This window comes from Bacillus rossius, chromosome 13 (assembly GCF_032445375.1).
Source record: "Bacillus rossius redtenbacheri isolate Brsri chromosome 13, Brsri_v3, whole genome shotgun sequence".
Lineage (NCBI taxonomy): Eukaryota > Metazoa > Arthropoda > Insecta > Phasmatodea > Bacillidae > Bacillus > Bacillus rossius.
The window spans coordinates 28,975,407-28,993,193 of NC_086340.1; the positions used below are offsets into that span (position 1 = coordinate 28,975,407).

Consider the following 17,787-nt stretch of genomic DNA (forward strand, 5'->3'; position numbering starts at 1 on the left):
TCATTCTGAAATGTAGAACGAACTGTAATTAGCTTACTAGATCCCGCAAATACAAAAACTAAACTTTTTACAAATCTATTTACAGTTAGGCCTGTACAGTTAAAGTAATAAAAAATATTTAAAATTCAAATTAAATATTATTAGTGAAAGTAAACTTTGCATACATTTCTTGAAGCATCTCTCCAGAAAAATTGTTCTGCATATGAATACGTACATTTAATAAGCTTGTGAAATCTCATGTTCAATATTTTTATTTTTTTTAAACACTGCATTGTAGATTTTGCAAAGTAGTGATTATTTATACTACAGTTTTGAACAATGGAAGTGTCTGTTACTATAACAACCTTAATTATTGTAGGTCACAAAGAAGAATTGAACATCCATTTAATAGCAATGCATCTTTAAGAGCATGATAGCCAATACATAAATATATATAATGCCTGAAATATACTTTAATACTTGATAATTTATGTGATGTTATATTGTGTACATAATGTTTTAGTCACAAAAATAGCAAAATTAAAATGTTGAAAAATGTTACTCCGTTACTTCTTCTCACCTCCGTGAATATTGCAAGTAACGGAGATGAGGGTAACGGAGGTGAGAATTTTAAACTTGAAGTTAAATAATTATGGCATATTTGAGGTTAGGACATTTGTGTTTGTTGATTTCACTTTTATTCACCAAATTATTACATTTATCTATAGAATGAAAGTTAAATGCAATGTTTCTTACCTTGAAATAATTATCACGGAGGTGAGAACTTCAAAACACAATATCCATATTTCATACTACAAACTTCAGAAAATACACATTTGAAACTACTTACTAAACTGCATTTTTAAGAGTAAACAAAATGACTACCATGCCTTGCTTTTGTCTACAGATTGTTGGTTGCAATGCACTCTATAATAAATTATTACAGTTTCAAGTCTTACTGATGGAGGTAAGAACCTGTGTGAGGGACAAACATAAAACACCCAATATAATTATGAAATAAATAAATTATGCATTTTATTTTATTAACAAAAACTTGTTTACAGGTACACATTATGGTAAATAAATAAAAGCAGATAAAAATTGTGCCATTCAAATAAAGTGAACTGATAAAAGTGCTTAGTTGTCGGCGGGGATAAGCCACGGAGGTGAGATATTGCACACTTTGTGGCAAATAAAAAAGGAGATTATATTGTATTCAGGTTTTCTACAGGTTTTTTAAATTGTTTTGGTTTCCACTGAAATTATGTCGCAATTTCAAGCATTAAAAATATGTTATATTACTCTGAAATTGACCGGGACTGAAATTGCACACTTTTTGGAGAATGACCCATATACTACTCCGGATATTCGTATAAAAACTGCAACGAATTTAAAATTTCAAAGCTCTGTTGTTGTTTTTTTTATATATAAACGGATAAACAGACACGTGGAATACAAAAAAAATGTTCTTGCAAGTGGTCTTTACAAGTTTTAGGGAAGTTTTCCTGATACACCGAGATTATTCTTGTGGATTCGTTCTCGACGTTAGTGAACTTAGTATCCGCGAATTTACGAAGAAAACGGTAAATTCACGAAGATCCGTGGATCATTTTGCAAACCAGTGTCCTTCGTAAAATTTAAGATAAACATTTTAACAGTGTAGATTCGCGCGATAAATGGTTTGCTTTGCTGTGGGACGAGTAGGAAACTTACTTTGTAGACGAGTCTCGTATCATGTTTACGTATCAAAACGAAAGGTGTAGGCCTACATACTTAAGGATTCAATAATTTTTCGGAATTCAATCTCTTTCATGGGGGAGTAGAGTCAATGGTGCCATGCAGTAATAAATAATAACAAATAAAAGAGTATCAGTTATTAAAAATAAATTTTAACAATAGTTTGTAGTTCTAATTTTTTGTAACTACAACTTGTTTTAATTTTTTTTCTCCTTTGCAAGGGAACAGATGCCCCCTTCCCATCCCTCTAGATACGCCTTTGTAACTTATAAGCATACAAGCAAACTGGGAAAAAAATGTTTAATTGGTTACGTGGTTCAAATATTTTTCCGCAGCTGACATTTTTAAATTTAAATTTTCCGGTTTGTTAATATCTTATTTTTACAATTATGTAAATATTATTCAACAATCCATTGAAAATTTTGAAAGCCCAATGTTTCTGTGTATGCATTTAGCCAGATTTGTATGTACGTATACTATCACTCTACCACATATGATGGCTTTTAATTATTATTATTTTTGTAAATTAAACTATTTTTGCTTTCTGTGTTTTTTTCCCAATATACTTAGAAAAATTCATACACTACAGACAAAATAAATTTTTGTTAGTAGTATGTTTTAATTTAAAATTTTGAATAAAAGTCTGGAATATAGATTTATACATTCATATTTTCACTATAATAAATTAAGTCATTAAGAAGAGTTTCCTTGCTTTGCATGTTTTCTTTTCCTTTCATTTCGGTGCTAGACAGTTTATTGAGTCCCATTTCCATGTTATTTATTTTTTATCTCTATTCAACACCTTTCCTCTAGCATCACTACTGCTTTGCCCAATTTCCTTGCGTTATATCCGTTATACTTACCCATATCCACTGACCTTGCTGTTGAGGAGAGGTACAAATAGTTATTTATAATAAAAACCCTTTGTTTATCATTTATGTTGCATGCATTTTAATCACGTTCATGTTTTTATCGTGTGAATTTCTATTGCAGAATAGCCAGAAAATTAGAGATTTTATTTTATTTAAGAATATTGGAAACTGAAATTTTAATATCCTTATGACGAGTAAAAGTAATTCTAAAAAATAAATTATGCTAAACTACTTCAGACTATTATTTATTTTACTGTACACAGCTTCGAATCTGGTAACAATATAATTTTCATTATTTTTTTGTTATAAATCCCGTGTCCCCCATGTCATATTTCAGATGCTTGGACATCACTTTGTACGCTCTAGTTAGTTTATGACGACTGCGTTTTAATTTCGTCACAACAAAGATTTCAGTACCTTAAGGGAGAAATAAATTAATCCTTTATTAGATATAACTATAATTTTTCCATTGATGTTATATTCAAGAAATTACCTACAGAGAAAACATTTCATATCACTTGGCTGTACATAAATTTTTTAATCTAATTAATATAATTGCATCACTTTATTATTATTATTGTTATTATTACCGTCATTCCCAGCAGAGATATTTTGAACTCAAATAATCACTAATATCTGGTGTATAAATTCTTTTAGCTGTTTGCTTTAATCGTATTACTACATTTCGAGCATATTAATTGCGTAAATGATAATCCTATTAATTTTGATGAATAGGCGACACGCACCGCTGCAAAACTCGTCGATGTTTGAAGCCGAAGTATTCCACATGCAAGCGTGCACACAGTTTAAAAAAAAGTGACGTTATCGCATCGTGCGTAATCCATGCGTCACTAAACCTTTCCGCAGAACAGCACTTGCCATTTTGGAGTGAGTTTCTGTATCCGCATTGCCAAAGATACATAAACAGTACCAGAAACACAACATTTTGAAGTGACATTTATTTATAAAGCGGGCTCGTCTCGTGAAACAAATAAAGAACATTCTGCAATCATTAAAAACAAGCTGAGAGATATTGAAATGCTCTGTGTAATCCCGCATTCTCGTCAAATAATTACTTATAGATTTAACTAACAGATCAATGCCAAATTATTTGCGGGTCTGTTTGAAATGGATCCGAAAGAGCGTTAAATATTGACCGAGTAGTTTTGCACAGCAAATGTTACGCAAACTAATAATATGAAGGGTGTTTGTACACTTATTTTATCCATGTCTGTTCGTGTTTTGCTGCACGTACGTTGCAAATCATACACTAAGTGTTATATGAACCCGTATTTGTTTGCCACGCCTCACGCAAACACAGTTGATTAGCTAACAAAATGTTCGCTGCCGAAGCTTATAACGCAGATGTGTTTAGTAAAACATCATTTAATTTATTTTAGTAATCACAAATACCTTTAACGGCATGTATGTGAAAAATAGGAAGCATAATCGAAGCTTCCAAGTATATATATATATATATATATATATATATATATATATATATATATATATATTAAACTCTTTTCAATGCCAGTCCAAAGGTCTATGGACCTTCAAATAAACAGGAACCATCAAAGAAGGAAAAATATACATTATATGTGAATGCGTGGAATAATGGTATTATCATCAGTTGTACAAAAAAAATCTGGGCTGCTAAATTTTGTGAGATAGTAGAGTTTTCCTAACAAGTTGCATGGGTAATATCATATACATATTGCATGCGTTTTATAATTTTCTGTTAGCGAGCTGATAGTGATTAAAGTTAATATCGACCAATAGAATCTAACTTTAAAAAAAAATTATTTTATTTCATTCTCAAACTCTTTGCACACATAGTTCACATATATTTACAGATGAACATTAACAAAGCCAAATTTCTCTTTATTCTCTAATAAAAGTAGTCTGACGACAGATGAATATTATCACTTTATGTTATCAAAGAACAGTAATTAAGAAAGTATGTGACACTGGTATACTTAAATCTGTGTAGAAACTTTTTATAATGTTTTTAAGGCTATAATTTAAATGAGAAGTGGCGTTTATCACACAGTACGCTATATCAAGGCATTGCCCAGAAGGTCGGTGTGGAAAAATCCAGAGGTGACCCATGAAGTACCCTAAATTTGCATGGGAGTTCCAACTTACCAACCTCCTCAGTATCCTTTCTTGACATGAACCATGCGCCATAATGATGTATCACAAGTCACGATACACTTATATTCTCACGGCATACAATCAAGCAGTTACAAAAGAAAGAATAAGTTATGAGTTGCGTGCCACTAGGAATTATAGCTTTGTGCACGAGGATCAGATTGTACTCGCAATTTTACAAGTTTTTTTTCTTTGCGAAAGTTTCTTCTTGCCGCTTATCTTATACCATTCCAGCTGAAAAACACCAGGGTTCACTTTTGACAATGTTCTGTTTCATTAAAGTTGAAAATCACATTTGTTTGATTAACATGTATTATATCCTTTACTTACAGATGCAATTCAGAAACTATACAGTCCCCCAGCAGTGAAAATATATATTTTATTTTTGACTACAAGATCATAAATAAGGTTTTGTGTTTTATCTCAACATCTGTAATATTTTTTTTCTTTTATAGTTAACGAACTGATGATGTTTATTTAAACGTACTTAATTCTCTACGTAATTTAGGTGATTGTTTCTATTAACTACGTAAATATAACCAGGAAAATCTATACTAATTGTATAAAAGATTAACGGTGGTTAATTTTTTTAACTGTGAATATTACAAAAAGAGAACAGGAAATGTCAACAACCTCTTAATTATGACGAAAAAGTTGTAATATTGTCACGTCTCACTTTCAGAGGGGGGGTTCAATTCTTCAAAAATGTAGCTCTGAACATAAGAAACTCAAAACATTAACTAGCCATAGAGCATCTCACTGAGGATTGAATCTTAGTAGGTGTATTCTTATACAAGAATAGAAAATCAGGATACTGAGAAAAAAATAAGAGTAACCTAAAAACAATAGAACAATCACATTTATTTATAACAATTAAATAAAGCTGACAAATAATGAGGCACCTTCCATGTCCGCTACCAGCCTTATAGATATTCCGACAGAAAAACAATAAACCATATATAAGATTTTCTTAGTAGTACTAACACATTAACATAATCGTAATAATTTCCTCCAGGCCACCCAGTGATACCAAGCTTCATTAGCTCTTCCACAACTTCATTTTTAAAATTTATTAAGAACATCCACTACCTCGAAACGGATTTTAGAAATTATTTAGTTTAAGTTTATAACGTCATCATTTACATGAAAAGACAAGGATCGTGATGCAAACAAATTACCGAGTTATACTTGAAAATAAAAAGGGAACTGTAGTGCTCAACGTATTACACGTTAAAACCACTAAGTTTCTAAGAACAAATTATTTATAAGAGCAAATAATACACCAAACGAGAATTTTTAAAGTTAACTACGAAGAAACACTGAAGGCTAAGAGTCCGGCATCACTCAGGCGCCATTTCCGATAGCACTCACCTAACCATTACCAAGTCGCCGCGCGGCCGGGCAGCATGACAGCCTTCCACAGGATTACCGCCCCGCGAAAACATTTTACATCTCTTTTAAGCTATTTTCTTGGCCGCAAAACCCCTACGGGGAAAACATCCTGACGGGAAGTTTTCCTGTGTTTTACAAACACGTAAAGTTATTACAACAAGCCGGCCGCGCGGTCGGCCGCGCCAGGTTGCCCACGTAGTCAGAAAACCGGCCGCTAGATTGCGACACTCGCCTGCGCACGGCGACTGCGCACAATCTGCGCTCTCAGCTGGCCTCAAAAACAAACGACAAACAAGTCTGCGCCGCGTTTCTCTGGAACTGCAGCAAACAACGTGTCAGCTGGCCTGGCTGAAACGCGGTCACGCCTGCGTTCCCAGACAAAGACGTGCAAGACTCGCACTCTTCCAGCCCCCCCGCAAACCCAAATCCAACAAAGGTGTTACCCCATCTTAGCGTGAGGGAAACCAAGTCCCGAACTAGCGAAAAGAATTTAAAATTGTATTTTCAACAAATAAACTAATTAAATAAATTAATGATAATTTTGAGCTACGCGACATCACCCCGGGCGGCAGGAGCTTGTGCCCCACAAGCTTACAACAATGCTTGGGGAATATTTAAGTTTGCTTCAAAAAAAAAAAAACCAATTGTCCCTATCATTTCTATGTGATCCAGTTACAAATTTAAATTAGTGATTACAGTGGTTGTTGTTTAGGTATAAATACCAACTCTAAGTTCTACTAGCACTTATTGACAATTTCCTCTCGGAGGACAAGTGTGTTTTACAAAATTTCACATGTTAGCACTGCTTGGGACAGCAAGCAGCCAGGAGGGATACGGCGAAGAGATGCACCAACTCAGGGCAGAGACAGGAACAGCCAGCGGAACTGTGAGCTGCAGAATCACACCCCACTCCAACTTCTGCCTCTCCCAGCCGGTCCATCCCGACGTCGTTCATCCCAACTGCTCGTCATCCACGGTACACGACACCATTCCTACACAAAATACATGAGCAGCATCAGGAGTCATACAATTACAAACAACTAAAAAAAAAACTCTCAAACATCAAAATAATAGTGAACAAATCAAACAATTAAATTATCTTACTTAAGTTAATGACGTATTTTCATGTGTTTATCAAGAAGTATTCATGAGATCAACATAGATCAACACAACTAACCAAGGAGGGTCATACCAGGTATCAACACAAAAATAACTTTTAAAGATTCTTAAAACAAGTAACTATTCAAAAACTAAACTCGTAACTCATCTGCAATATTCAACATCTTGAAGAAAAGCCTACCCCCCACATTTCGTAGAGGAAGGATAAGGTAAGGTACCTAATAGGAAAATTTACAACAAAAACTTGACTGTGTCCACGTGTAGGTTGAAAGTTTATAACTACACTGGCCTTGTCTTGCTATACACTTTGTTTTGAACGTCAGGTCAGTAGTTTCAAACGATGGATAATTCTAGTCTTCTCGATAAATTTGTTGTTTGGGGGGCCACACCCTATCACGATGCGTAATCACTGTCCTTGGACATGGCCACTCCCAAACCGCTGATACTCCTGGTAATCGTGCATCACCACACGATTCGACGATACGGGCACCAGCCCGCAGCAATGGGTAGAAGCAGGTCCTCTTCTCCCAACCGCACTCCTTTCGAAATTGCCCTTAACAAGTCCGCCTCAAAAGTCATTCTCTTCGATTGACGAAAACTATCAATGTCACTTCTTGAATAATAAAAACACAAGGGGGGGGGGGGGGGTTTATGGTGGAAAATGGGAATACGGAAAGGATCCCACCCACTTTCTCAATGATTAGTCCTGACGTCATAATTCCCCTTATTGAACCTGGTATTCTCCCTCCATCGTTATTTGGTTCTATAAAAATTATTTATGGGCGCATGCCCCTTCACATAAACATTAATCAAATTCTAATTTTTCTAATCGTAGGTAAAGCTTTACATTGAACAAAATTCATTCACTACTGATCATCACAAATGGAAATGGTTACTTTCAATTCCTCCCCAGTTTCACTGGATAACTTAGCTACACAACCATTATCTCTGGCTAGTATGTCTTTTAATTCTACCTTTCCACTGGTAGAAGGAACAGCATTTTCTACTGTAGTCGAGATTTCTACAGACATACTGAGGGGTTTCCGATTTCTCAGATATTTTAATAACAGAACTAAAAACATTCCAACTATTACCAATATAGTAATTACAGTTACACTTATTTCTATGCCAAGGGTAGTAACATTGTCCAAGGCGGATACTCTTGGTAGCGTTCCAATACCTACTAGATATGGATTTTTAATAATAATAAATAATAATACACTACTTACAATGGAAAGCGCAATACTCTGTAAGTTTTTCATTACAAATCTTGGTACGTTTTCTGGTTCTCTTAAATGAATCGGGTCTAAAGGGGTTTCAAACTTTGTCAAAGAAAAATTTAAATGTGGTATTAGAGTTGGCCAATTTTCATCTAAACAATCCATTAAGGATGGAAAAACTGTATGTGTTGACGTAGGATGAGGGAAAATTTTCAATTTACGTAACTTCGTCCAAGCAGCTGGTATTACATGTACCAATTGAAATTTAGATTTTGTTAACGCATCACATGGATACAACTCGTTAATTTTAAGTTCTTGGTTTAAATACAAACGACAATCACACGGTACTTCTATATCTACAGCTCCGAGGATGTCTCCACTTCCTAAAAATAAAGATTCATTGTTATGTTTCATGCATTGCAAGTCTAATTTTCCTGACGGGTTTGTTAGGAAGTACCGCTCTGGTCCAGCCTGGGTGATCATCAGTTGGTTTCCGGAATGGCATCGAAACGCACATGTGGTACTAAGATTTTCAACGGTAATCCCCTGAAAAAGAGCCTTTGGACACAAAGCACTACCTAGGGTATCTCCGGAGAACCTGGGAACAAAACACAATTTATCTTCAAATGGTCTACAATCTAATAAATTTCTACCCTGAATAGTGATTAGATGGTCTCCATCCACTGCCAGAAAATTCGGAGCATGATCCAAATGACAAGTTGAGTTCTTCCACTGAAATGGGACTGCGACGAACTGAAACAATCTCCAATTGGAATTTAGTTTAACAATTGGTACTTTAATTTGAAGGTATAAATTTTCCTTGTGGACTTGACATTTACAAATGGGTAAATTAAAATATTTCTGAACTTCTGATACACTTATGGACAACGCATAACCATCCCTATTAAGAATTTCATTTAGCATATTTAATTTCTCTTTCAATTGAGCTGGTGTAACTACAATGGCAGGTATTTTATTTGACCGGCACTGGTCCAGAATCTCTAGTCTTGTAAATGTATGCGCTTGTTTGGCTAATTGAGAGGCCAACAGTACCTGAAACTGGAATGAATGTCCTATGTCTTGAACCATTCCTGAAAACTTAGTCACCATAGTCTCTTGGAGGTATTTTAAGTAATCAGACAAATTTGTGAATTTTGATTGTACTCTTTTTAGAATTCCGGTCATTCCCTCGTTTATAACAAAAATAGTGTTGCTCATATTTGCCAGTGCCTCATGAGTGTTTAAAATTTGTGATTCCATCTTGTTTATGTGTTCTGACATTTGTTGTTCATTTAGGAAAAGATTATTCAATTGACTATTGACGGCAATGTCACAACACCAATGAAAAAACTCTCCAATGAAATTTAACCCTCGTCTTTCCCGAACTTGAGACTGAAAATCCAATACGTCATCCCCTGCTGCTTCGTTTACCTTATTAATTAGCATGTCAGTATAAATTAAGCTATGTTTTAATTCTTTGAAAATAACACACCATTCACTTGAACTATTGGAGGGACAAGAAGTGATTTCTTTGATACTATCCTGAATGTCATCTAATTGCATTGGCCAAGCAACCTTAAAATTTACTGGTACCGATGAAGTGTACAATGTTACCTGAGGTATCGGCTCGAAATGCGCTCCCGCAACCACCCCCACTGCTCCTTCAGGTAGCGGTCGATGTTGTCTGCTGCTTCCCAGCTGCAGGAGCACCAGGACGATGTGTAGCATCCTCATCGTCAGTACGGAAGATGATCACGCCTTAAGACTCTGTAAAAATTCTATACAAAACTAAATATTAGACAGGCTCGATTTTTGTTTACAAGTGTTACAAAACTTTCGAATTATTTTTTTTTTCTCTCTCTCTTTGTTTTATTTAGTTATCCACAACCACAAAAAAAAAATCTCTATTACATAACTTATCATAACTTATACACTGTAAAAATTTTTCATTCTCTCTACGTTTGTAACTTCGTAAACATCTCTGCCTCGACTCGTCTTCTTTAACCTGTACAGGTTATTAGACAATTTGTCCACCACAACATAAGGACCGAACCATTTATGCAATAGTTTCTCTGACAAACCCTTTTTTCGAACAGGTGTGTACACCATAACCTCCTGTCCTATCTTATAGGTCACCGCTCGTCGTCTGCGGTCATACCTTTTTTTATCGATACCCTGTTGTCTCTTTAAATTCTCTCTGGACTGTCGCAGGATCTCCTTCCAACGAGTACGCAGTCGAAGGCTGTCCTCATCTTCTACAGGCTGACTTAATTGAACATCTGAGGGTAATACAGGTTCTCTACCATACATGAGCACAAATGGGCTAAATTTTAATGTTTCCTGCCTCGCCGTGTTGTATGCCAAAGTGACCAAGGGTACATATTCATCCCAATTACGTTGTGAGGATGCCACATACTGAGATAGCATCATTGCTATTGTTCCATTTAATCTTTCACATAATCCATTTGTGTTTGGCCTGTATCCTGAGGTTTTCAAACTTTGTACATCCATTAACCTAAGTAATTCATTAACGACTTTGGAAGTAAAAACTTTTCCTCTATCTGTCAATATGGAACATGGTACAGAATGGCGACAAATTATGTTTTCTAGTAAAAACTTAGCTACGTCATTGGCGTTACTAGTGGGGGTGGCTTTAGTCTCCGCCCATCGAGTACCGTAATCAATAGCAACAAGAATGTATTTGTTTCCTGACACGGTTTTTGGAAAAGGGCCTAAAATATCGACACCAATACGTTCGAAAGGTTCACAGATAGGTAATGGTTCTAATAACCCTGCTTTCTTTTGAGGACTCCCTTTTTCCCCTGACATCCCCTACAACTCCTTACATAGGCCTGAATCTCTTTTAGCATATTGGTCCAATAATAACGACGTATAATTTTGTCTGCGGTGCGAACTACTCCTAAGTGACCGCCAAAAGTGGGATTGTCGTGACTTTCCCTCAGAATTTCAGCCTTTAAGCTTTCTGGGACTACTAATAGCTTGTCTCTACCACTTGGGTTAGAGATATTTTTGTACAAAACACCATTCAGCAAAGAAAAATTTTTCGCTTGTCGGCTTAACTTATTATCGATTCCTGACGGTTGAGTCAACTCAGAAATTAAAGGTCTTAGACTCACATCAGAATATTGCAGCTTAGCTAAATCCACATCATGCATCACAAAAACAGGTAACTCAAGGGATTTTTCTTCGTCAAGGGCTGTCCCTGTGTTGACAGCATTTCTACTCAAACTGTCTACATGTACATGAGTTTTTCCACTACTATAACATACAGTGTACTCATACTCCATCAATTTCAATGCCCACCTGGTTAACCTTCCTGCGCTATGAGCATTAAATTTCAAACGATTCAAATAACATAGGCTATGATGATCGGTTACAATTTTGAATGGCTTCAGGTAAATGTAAGGCCGAAACTGGTCTAAAGCATAAATCAAGGCTAAACATTCAAGGTGAGTTATAGGATATCTAGTCTCAGCTGACGTGAGAGTTCGACTGGCATAGGCAATAGGTTGTAATTTTCCATCAATTCTTTGTAACAATGTGGCTCCTATCCCTAAGGTACTAGCATCTGTATGTATTTCAATGGGCTGGTTTTCCTGGAAGTGAGCTAACACGGGGGAAGAAATCAGCTTTTCTTTCAAAATTTGGAATGCTTGTTCTTGCTTGTCGGTCCAGATAAACTTTTCATTTTTCTTTAGCAATGTCGACAAGGGTTTCGCAATCTGAGAGAAATTTGCTATAAACTTACGATAGAAAGAAGCTAGGCCTAAAAAGCTTCTCACCCCTCGTTGGTCCTTAGGTGTAGGAAATTGTTTCACTGCTACTACTTTATCGGGGTGGGGTCTAATCCCTTCATGGTTAACCAAATGTCCCAACACATCGGTTTCAAAATAACCGAAGGTACATTTTGACGGTTTCAAGGTTAAATTAGCATTTTGCATCCTTTTAAAAACTTGTTCTAATCGGTCAAGATGTTGATTAAACGTACTGCCCACTACTAGAATGTCATCCAAATAGACTAAGCATGAACCCCACTTTAACCCTGCCAAAGTCTTATCCATGTATCTCTGAAAAATTGACGGAGCGGTTTTCAAACCAAAAGGAAGGGTTTCAAAACAAAAAGTACCATCGGTGGTAACAAATGCAGTTTTTTCCTGATCCTGTTCAGCTACTCTCAATTGGTGGTATCCTGAATTCATATCCAAGTGAGTAAAATACTTAGCACCAGTCAAGTGACTTAAGAAATCATCTATTCGAGGAAGGGGGTATTTATTATCCTTAAGAATAGTGTTAAAACGACGGTAGTCCACACACATCCTATAATCGTTGTCTTTTTTTCTAACAAGAACAACTGGTGAACACCAACTCGTGTCACAGGGTCTCACAATCCCATTTTTAATGTGTTCTTGTACTATGTTATGAATAATTTCCCGTTCCCCAGGAGAAACTCGATAAGGTACAGATGATATGGGTGTGCTGTCCCCTGTATCCAGAAAAACTACTTCCTCTTTTGTTCTCCCTATCTGGCTGGGGTCCCAACTGAAAACATTTTGATATTTATACAACAACTCTACCAGTCTGTTTTTTTGTTCCTCTGGTAACTCTGGATTAATGTTTAATTTAGACACATCAAAATCGACATTATTTTTATCTCTAGCTTGTAATACCTTAGTTACTTCTTTGTTCTCGATACTGGGTGTTTCCTCAAACTCATTTAAATATCCTAATTTCATTCCCTTATGAAGAGTAACTGACTGGTTAGTAGTATTAGTAACCCAAATGTGAGTATGCTGTTTTCTGTTTACAATACTCCTAGGTACAAGTACAGAATATCTGTTGTAAATATCCTCCTTAGGCTCTATCAGCACCTCATCAGGTAAATTATTTCCTTCAAAATTAATTTCGATAAGATGATGCATCCTTGGCTCTACTCTAACATGATTGTGAACTGTCACACAACCTAACCTGAAAATATTTTCTGGCTCGATTTGGCTTAACTCCTGTGTTCCATCCTGACCTACATTATGATTAACCCGATTTTGGTTTTGATCTACTTGAATTTTGTCTCTTTTTACTTTGGTTTGGCTTTTAACCTCCCTTATTTCGGTATTTGTGGTATTTACGAAGCAATCAGGACGTGTTATGGTCAATGACATTTTCTGGCCTCCCTTACAAGAAATTTCTGCTCCATATTTGGTTAAAAAATCACATCCTAAAATGATCCCTTTTATTGGGGCTTCCACCAGACCTACCGCATGTGAATAAACATACTGTCCTAATTTAAATCTTAATTTGGCCATCTTATTAAGTTTCTGAACTCTTCCTGAGACTCCTGTAAAACCTCTTGGTTCTGCGGATTTCCAACAACTTTTCGGTACTAATCTATCCTCAATTAGTGATACCGCAGCTCCTGTATCGATAAAAACGGGGATTTCTTTTCCGAACATTTTTGTCTTCTGACTTAAAATACCGTCATTTTGTAAAAGAGACATTTGGTTAACAAGGGACGAGTTGTCACCCCGACCGACTCTCGCCCTATTTAGTTTCCCTGTTGTGACGTTTTGCAATCTCGTATCAAGTGACCTGGTCGTTTGCATTTTAAACAAATCGGCCTACCATCTGAGGTCCACTGTGGTCTGTCAGTTATTTTTGGAAATGAATTACTTGGGGTCTGCCTGAAAAAATTGTTGTTCTGATTTCGATGGTATTGTGTTAGTGTACTGTTATTTTTGTAATTTCCTCCCTGAGTTCTAAACTGTGACTTTGGTTGTGCCTGTAATCTCATGGTATCCAGTTCCCCGCGTAATTGTTTTAATTGTTTATTAAACTCTATCAAACTGTCCTCAATTCTCGTGTTGATAGATGACAATTCTCTTTCTGGTGTTTGAATTTCTTTAAGATTTCTGATAGGTACTTGTTCCTGTTTCGAATTTACCCACTGTGTCCTCTCATGATTTTTAGCGTAATACAGACCTGCCTCAATATTCCTCAAATTACCTAGTAACTGTTCCACAGTATTGTTTGGGAAAAGCATAACTTTCTCTACAATGTCTGGCCTTAACCCACGCAATACATATCTAACCTTACTAGCTTCATTCATCTTAGCATCAAGTCGGTTACAAAGATTCAATATGTCGTACACAAATGACTCGAAAGGTTCATCTACTGCTTGTACTCGCGCCTGCAATCTTAACTCTAAGTCCTCTATGTGACCCACTCTCACAAACGCATCCCTTAATTTATTTGCTAATTCCTCAAATGTAGTTAAATTCTCCAATGTGCTCTCACAGCTGTCATACCATTTTAAAGCAGGCCCTCTCAAAAATGTAGGCAAGTATGACAAACATTTTTGCTCATTCCACCCATTTACCTTGGCTGCTCTGCGAAACTGTTTTAAAAATTCCTCAACCTCCTCACATCTCTTTCCAAAAAAATATCCCGGGTCCACAAAACACCTGCCTGTCTCCATGTTTAAATTCTGATCTTTCAATTCTGGTTTTATGTCGCTTAATTTATCTTTTAACACTTTCAATGATTCATCATCTGACGAAGAACTACTATCACTGTTCTCAGGGTTTTTTACTTTGTCATCCAATATTTCAATTGTGTATTTACTAGCCATCCCTAATAGACTCCACCTTAAATTATTTTCATTAGTCCTTAACTTAAGCATACATTTCACATTTCACCTTAAATTAATTATTGTTAGACAAATACAGCCATCCCTGGTCTCCCACTGGTTTCCTGAAATAACCTAAAATAAATTTTATTATCATTAAACAATTAATCCTATAAACACATCAATCTTAATACACCAGCTGCACTGCATGCTCTTCTTCACTAAAATAAATCAAAATGTTAGACCACACCTAACACTCTTATCTTAATTTATTTTTCAGTATCCCAACATTCTTTATACCTACTAACCGGCGATCTCCACCATTTGTCACGTCTCACTTTCAGAGGGGGGGTTCAATTCTTCAAAAATGTAGCTCTGAACATAAGAAACTCAAAACATTAACTAGCCATAGAGCATCTCACTGAGGATTGAATCTTAGTAGGTGTATTCTTATACAAGAATAGAAAATCAGGATACTGAGAAAAAAATAAGAGTAACCTAAAAACAATAGAACAATCACATTTATTTATAACAATTAAATAAAGCTGACAAATAATGAGGCACCTTCCATGTCCGCTACCAGCCTTATAGATATTCCGACAGAAAAACAATAAACCATATATAAGATTTTCTTAGTAGTACTAACACATTAACATAATCGTAATAATTTCCTCCAGGCCACCCAGTGATACCAAGCTTCATTAGCTCTTCCACAACTTCATTTTTAAAATTTATTAAGAACATCCACTACCTCGAAACGGATTTTAGAAATTATTTAGTTTAAGTTTATAACGTCATCATTTACATGAAAAGACAAGGATCGTGATGCAAACAAATTACCGAGTTATACTTGAAAATAAAAAGGGAACTGTAGTGCTCAACGTATTACACGTTAAAACCACTAAGTTTCTAAGAACAAATTATTTATAAGAGCAAATAATACACCAAACGAGAATTTTTAAAGTTAACTACGAAGAAACACTGAAGGCTAAGAGTCCGGCATCACTCAGGCGCCATTTCCGATAGCACTCACCTAACCATTACCAAGTCGCCGCGCGGCCGGGCAGCATGACAGCCTTCCACAGGATTACCGCCCCGCGAAAACATTTTACATCTCTTTTAAGCTATTTTCTTGGCCGCAAAACCCCTACGGGGAAAACATCCTGACGGGAAGTTTTCCTGTGTTTTACAAACACGTAAAGTTATTACAACAAGCCGGCCGCGCGGTCGGCCGCGCCAGGTTGCCCACGTAGTCAGAAAACCGGCCGCTAGATTGCGACACTCGCCTGCGCACGGCGACTGCGCACAATCTGCGCTCTCAGCTGGCCTCAAAAACAAACGACAAACAAGTCTGCGCCGCGTTTCTCTGGAACTGCAGCAAACAACGTGTCAGCTGGCCTGGCTGAAACGCGGTCACGCCTGCGTTCCCAGACAAAGACGTGCAAGACTCGCACTCTTCCAGCCCCCCCGCAAACCCAAATCCAACAAAGGTGTTACCCCATCTTAGCGTGAGGGAAACCAAGTCCCGAACTAGCGAAAAGAATTTAAAATTGTATTTTCAACAAATAAACTAATTAAATAAATTAATGATAATTTTGAGCTACGCGACAATATAATCCTTTATTATGCCTTATCTTGAGTACTGTAATTAATTTTAAAACGACGTTGCGAAATAACCGAGAAAAATAATGCAAAAATTAAAATACTGTCATTCACTTTATTTATAATTTCTAATTACTTCATCACAAACCTCTTTTAGTAAAAAAAACTGTTAAAACTTAACCACAGACCACAATGCAATCAACTAATATCTCTACATAAAATGTTTCAGACCAATGGCACTCAATATTTGTCCTGGAAATTCTCGTTTATAATATAACGTGACAGTAAAAAATCAAATCGTGTACTTTTAATATATTGTATAAAACTAACTTGTTGGTCATAATCACTCCATTTTATCAATGGAACGACACAACACAAAATGTTTGACTTCAACGACTTACCCAAGTATTTTAAAAGCGAATTAAACTAAGTACTTACAATAGTGTAAACCTTATTTTATGTCTCTATAAACACCATTGAAAATAACTTAATTATCATTTATTCGCATCCCAATGTTCAAAACGAAACTATAAAACAAAACTTAAATAGGCATGTGTAATGTATAGATATGTGAGAAGCTTGCGTTCTTATTTGATTACAGGTTGGATTTCATAACATTGTACGCTTTACTGGTAATTTCATTGACCCGCTCCGAAGGCCAAATATCTATAAGAAAAAAACTCATTAACTTTATTCCCCCATGCACAATCTGGACAGGAGATAAAATATAACATCAGGCAATGAAAATAATTCTATTTCGGCACAGCCTACAGACCCAGGTAGATTTCGAAGTAACTACCTACATCTTCTGGAAATATTGTGGAAACGTCTGTAAACTCCTTGATCATTTTGAGAACTTATTTAGCTTTCATAAAATCCTATTGTTAGAAAATATTTAAAAAAGATATCGATTTAACATTTTCTCATATGCTATGGAGCGAAAATATTTTGAATGTTTTTTTTAACTTAATGCATCCAGTATTGAATGTTTTAACGAATTTCATATTAAGCCTACTAAGGTAGTTATGCATTTATGTTTGACCTCCAAATACCATTTTTCATGCGTTGCACTAAT

At 35.9% G+C, this 17,787-nt stretch overlaps 2 protein-coding genes across 2 annotated transcripts in view; one reads left to right on the forward strand and one right to left on the reverse strand.

Moving 5' to 3' along the window:
- LOC134538612 (hemicentin-2-like) overlaps positions 1 to 17,787 on the forward strand; it is a 331,364-nt gene that overhangs the window by 96,369 nt on the left and 217,208 nt on the right. The gene's annotated exons all lie outside the window — the stretch shown is intronic.
- LOC134538414 (uncharacterized) lies at positions 6,476 to 16,342 on the reverse strand. The gene is made up of 2 exons (XM_063379714.1): positions 16,144 to 16,342; positions 6,476 to 10,248 (listed from the first exon to the last, which is right to left on the reverse strand). Exon 2 carries the CDS (start codon positions 10,202 to 10,204, stop codon positions 8,117 to 8,119), a length of 2,088 nt encoding a protein of 695 aa, XP_063235784.1. The 5' UTR covers positions 10,205 to 10,248; positions 16,144 to 16,342; the 3' UTR covers positions 6,476 to 8,116.

Coding starts and splice junctions, on each gene's coding strand:
- LOC134538414 (XM_063379714.1), bottom strand. CDS start 10,204: ATGAGGATGCTACACATCGTCCTGGTGCTCCTGCAGCTGGGAAGCAGC.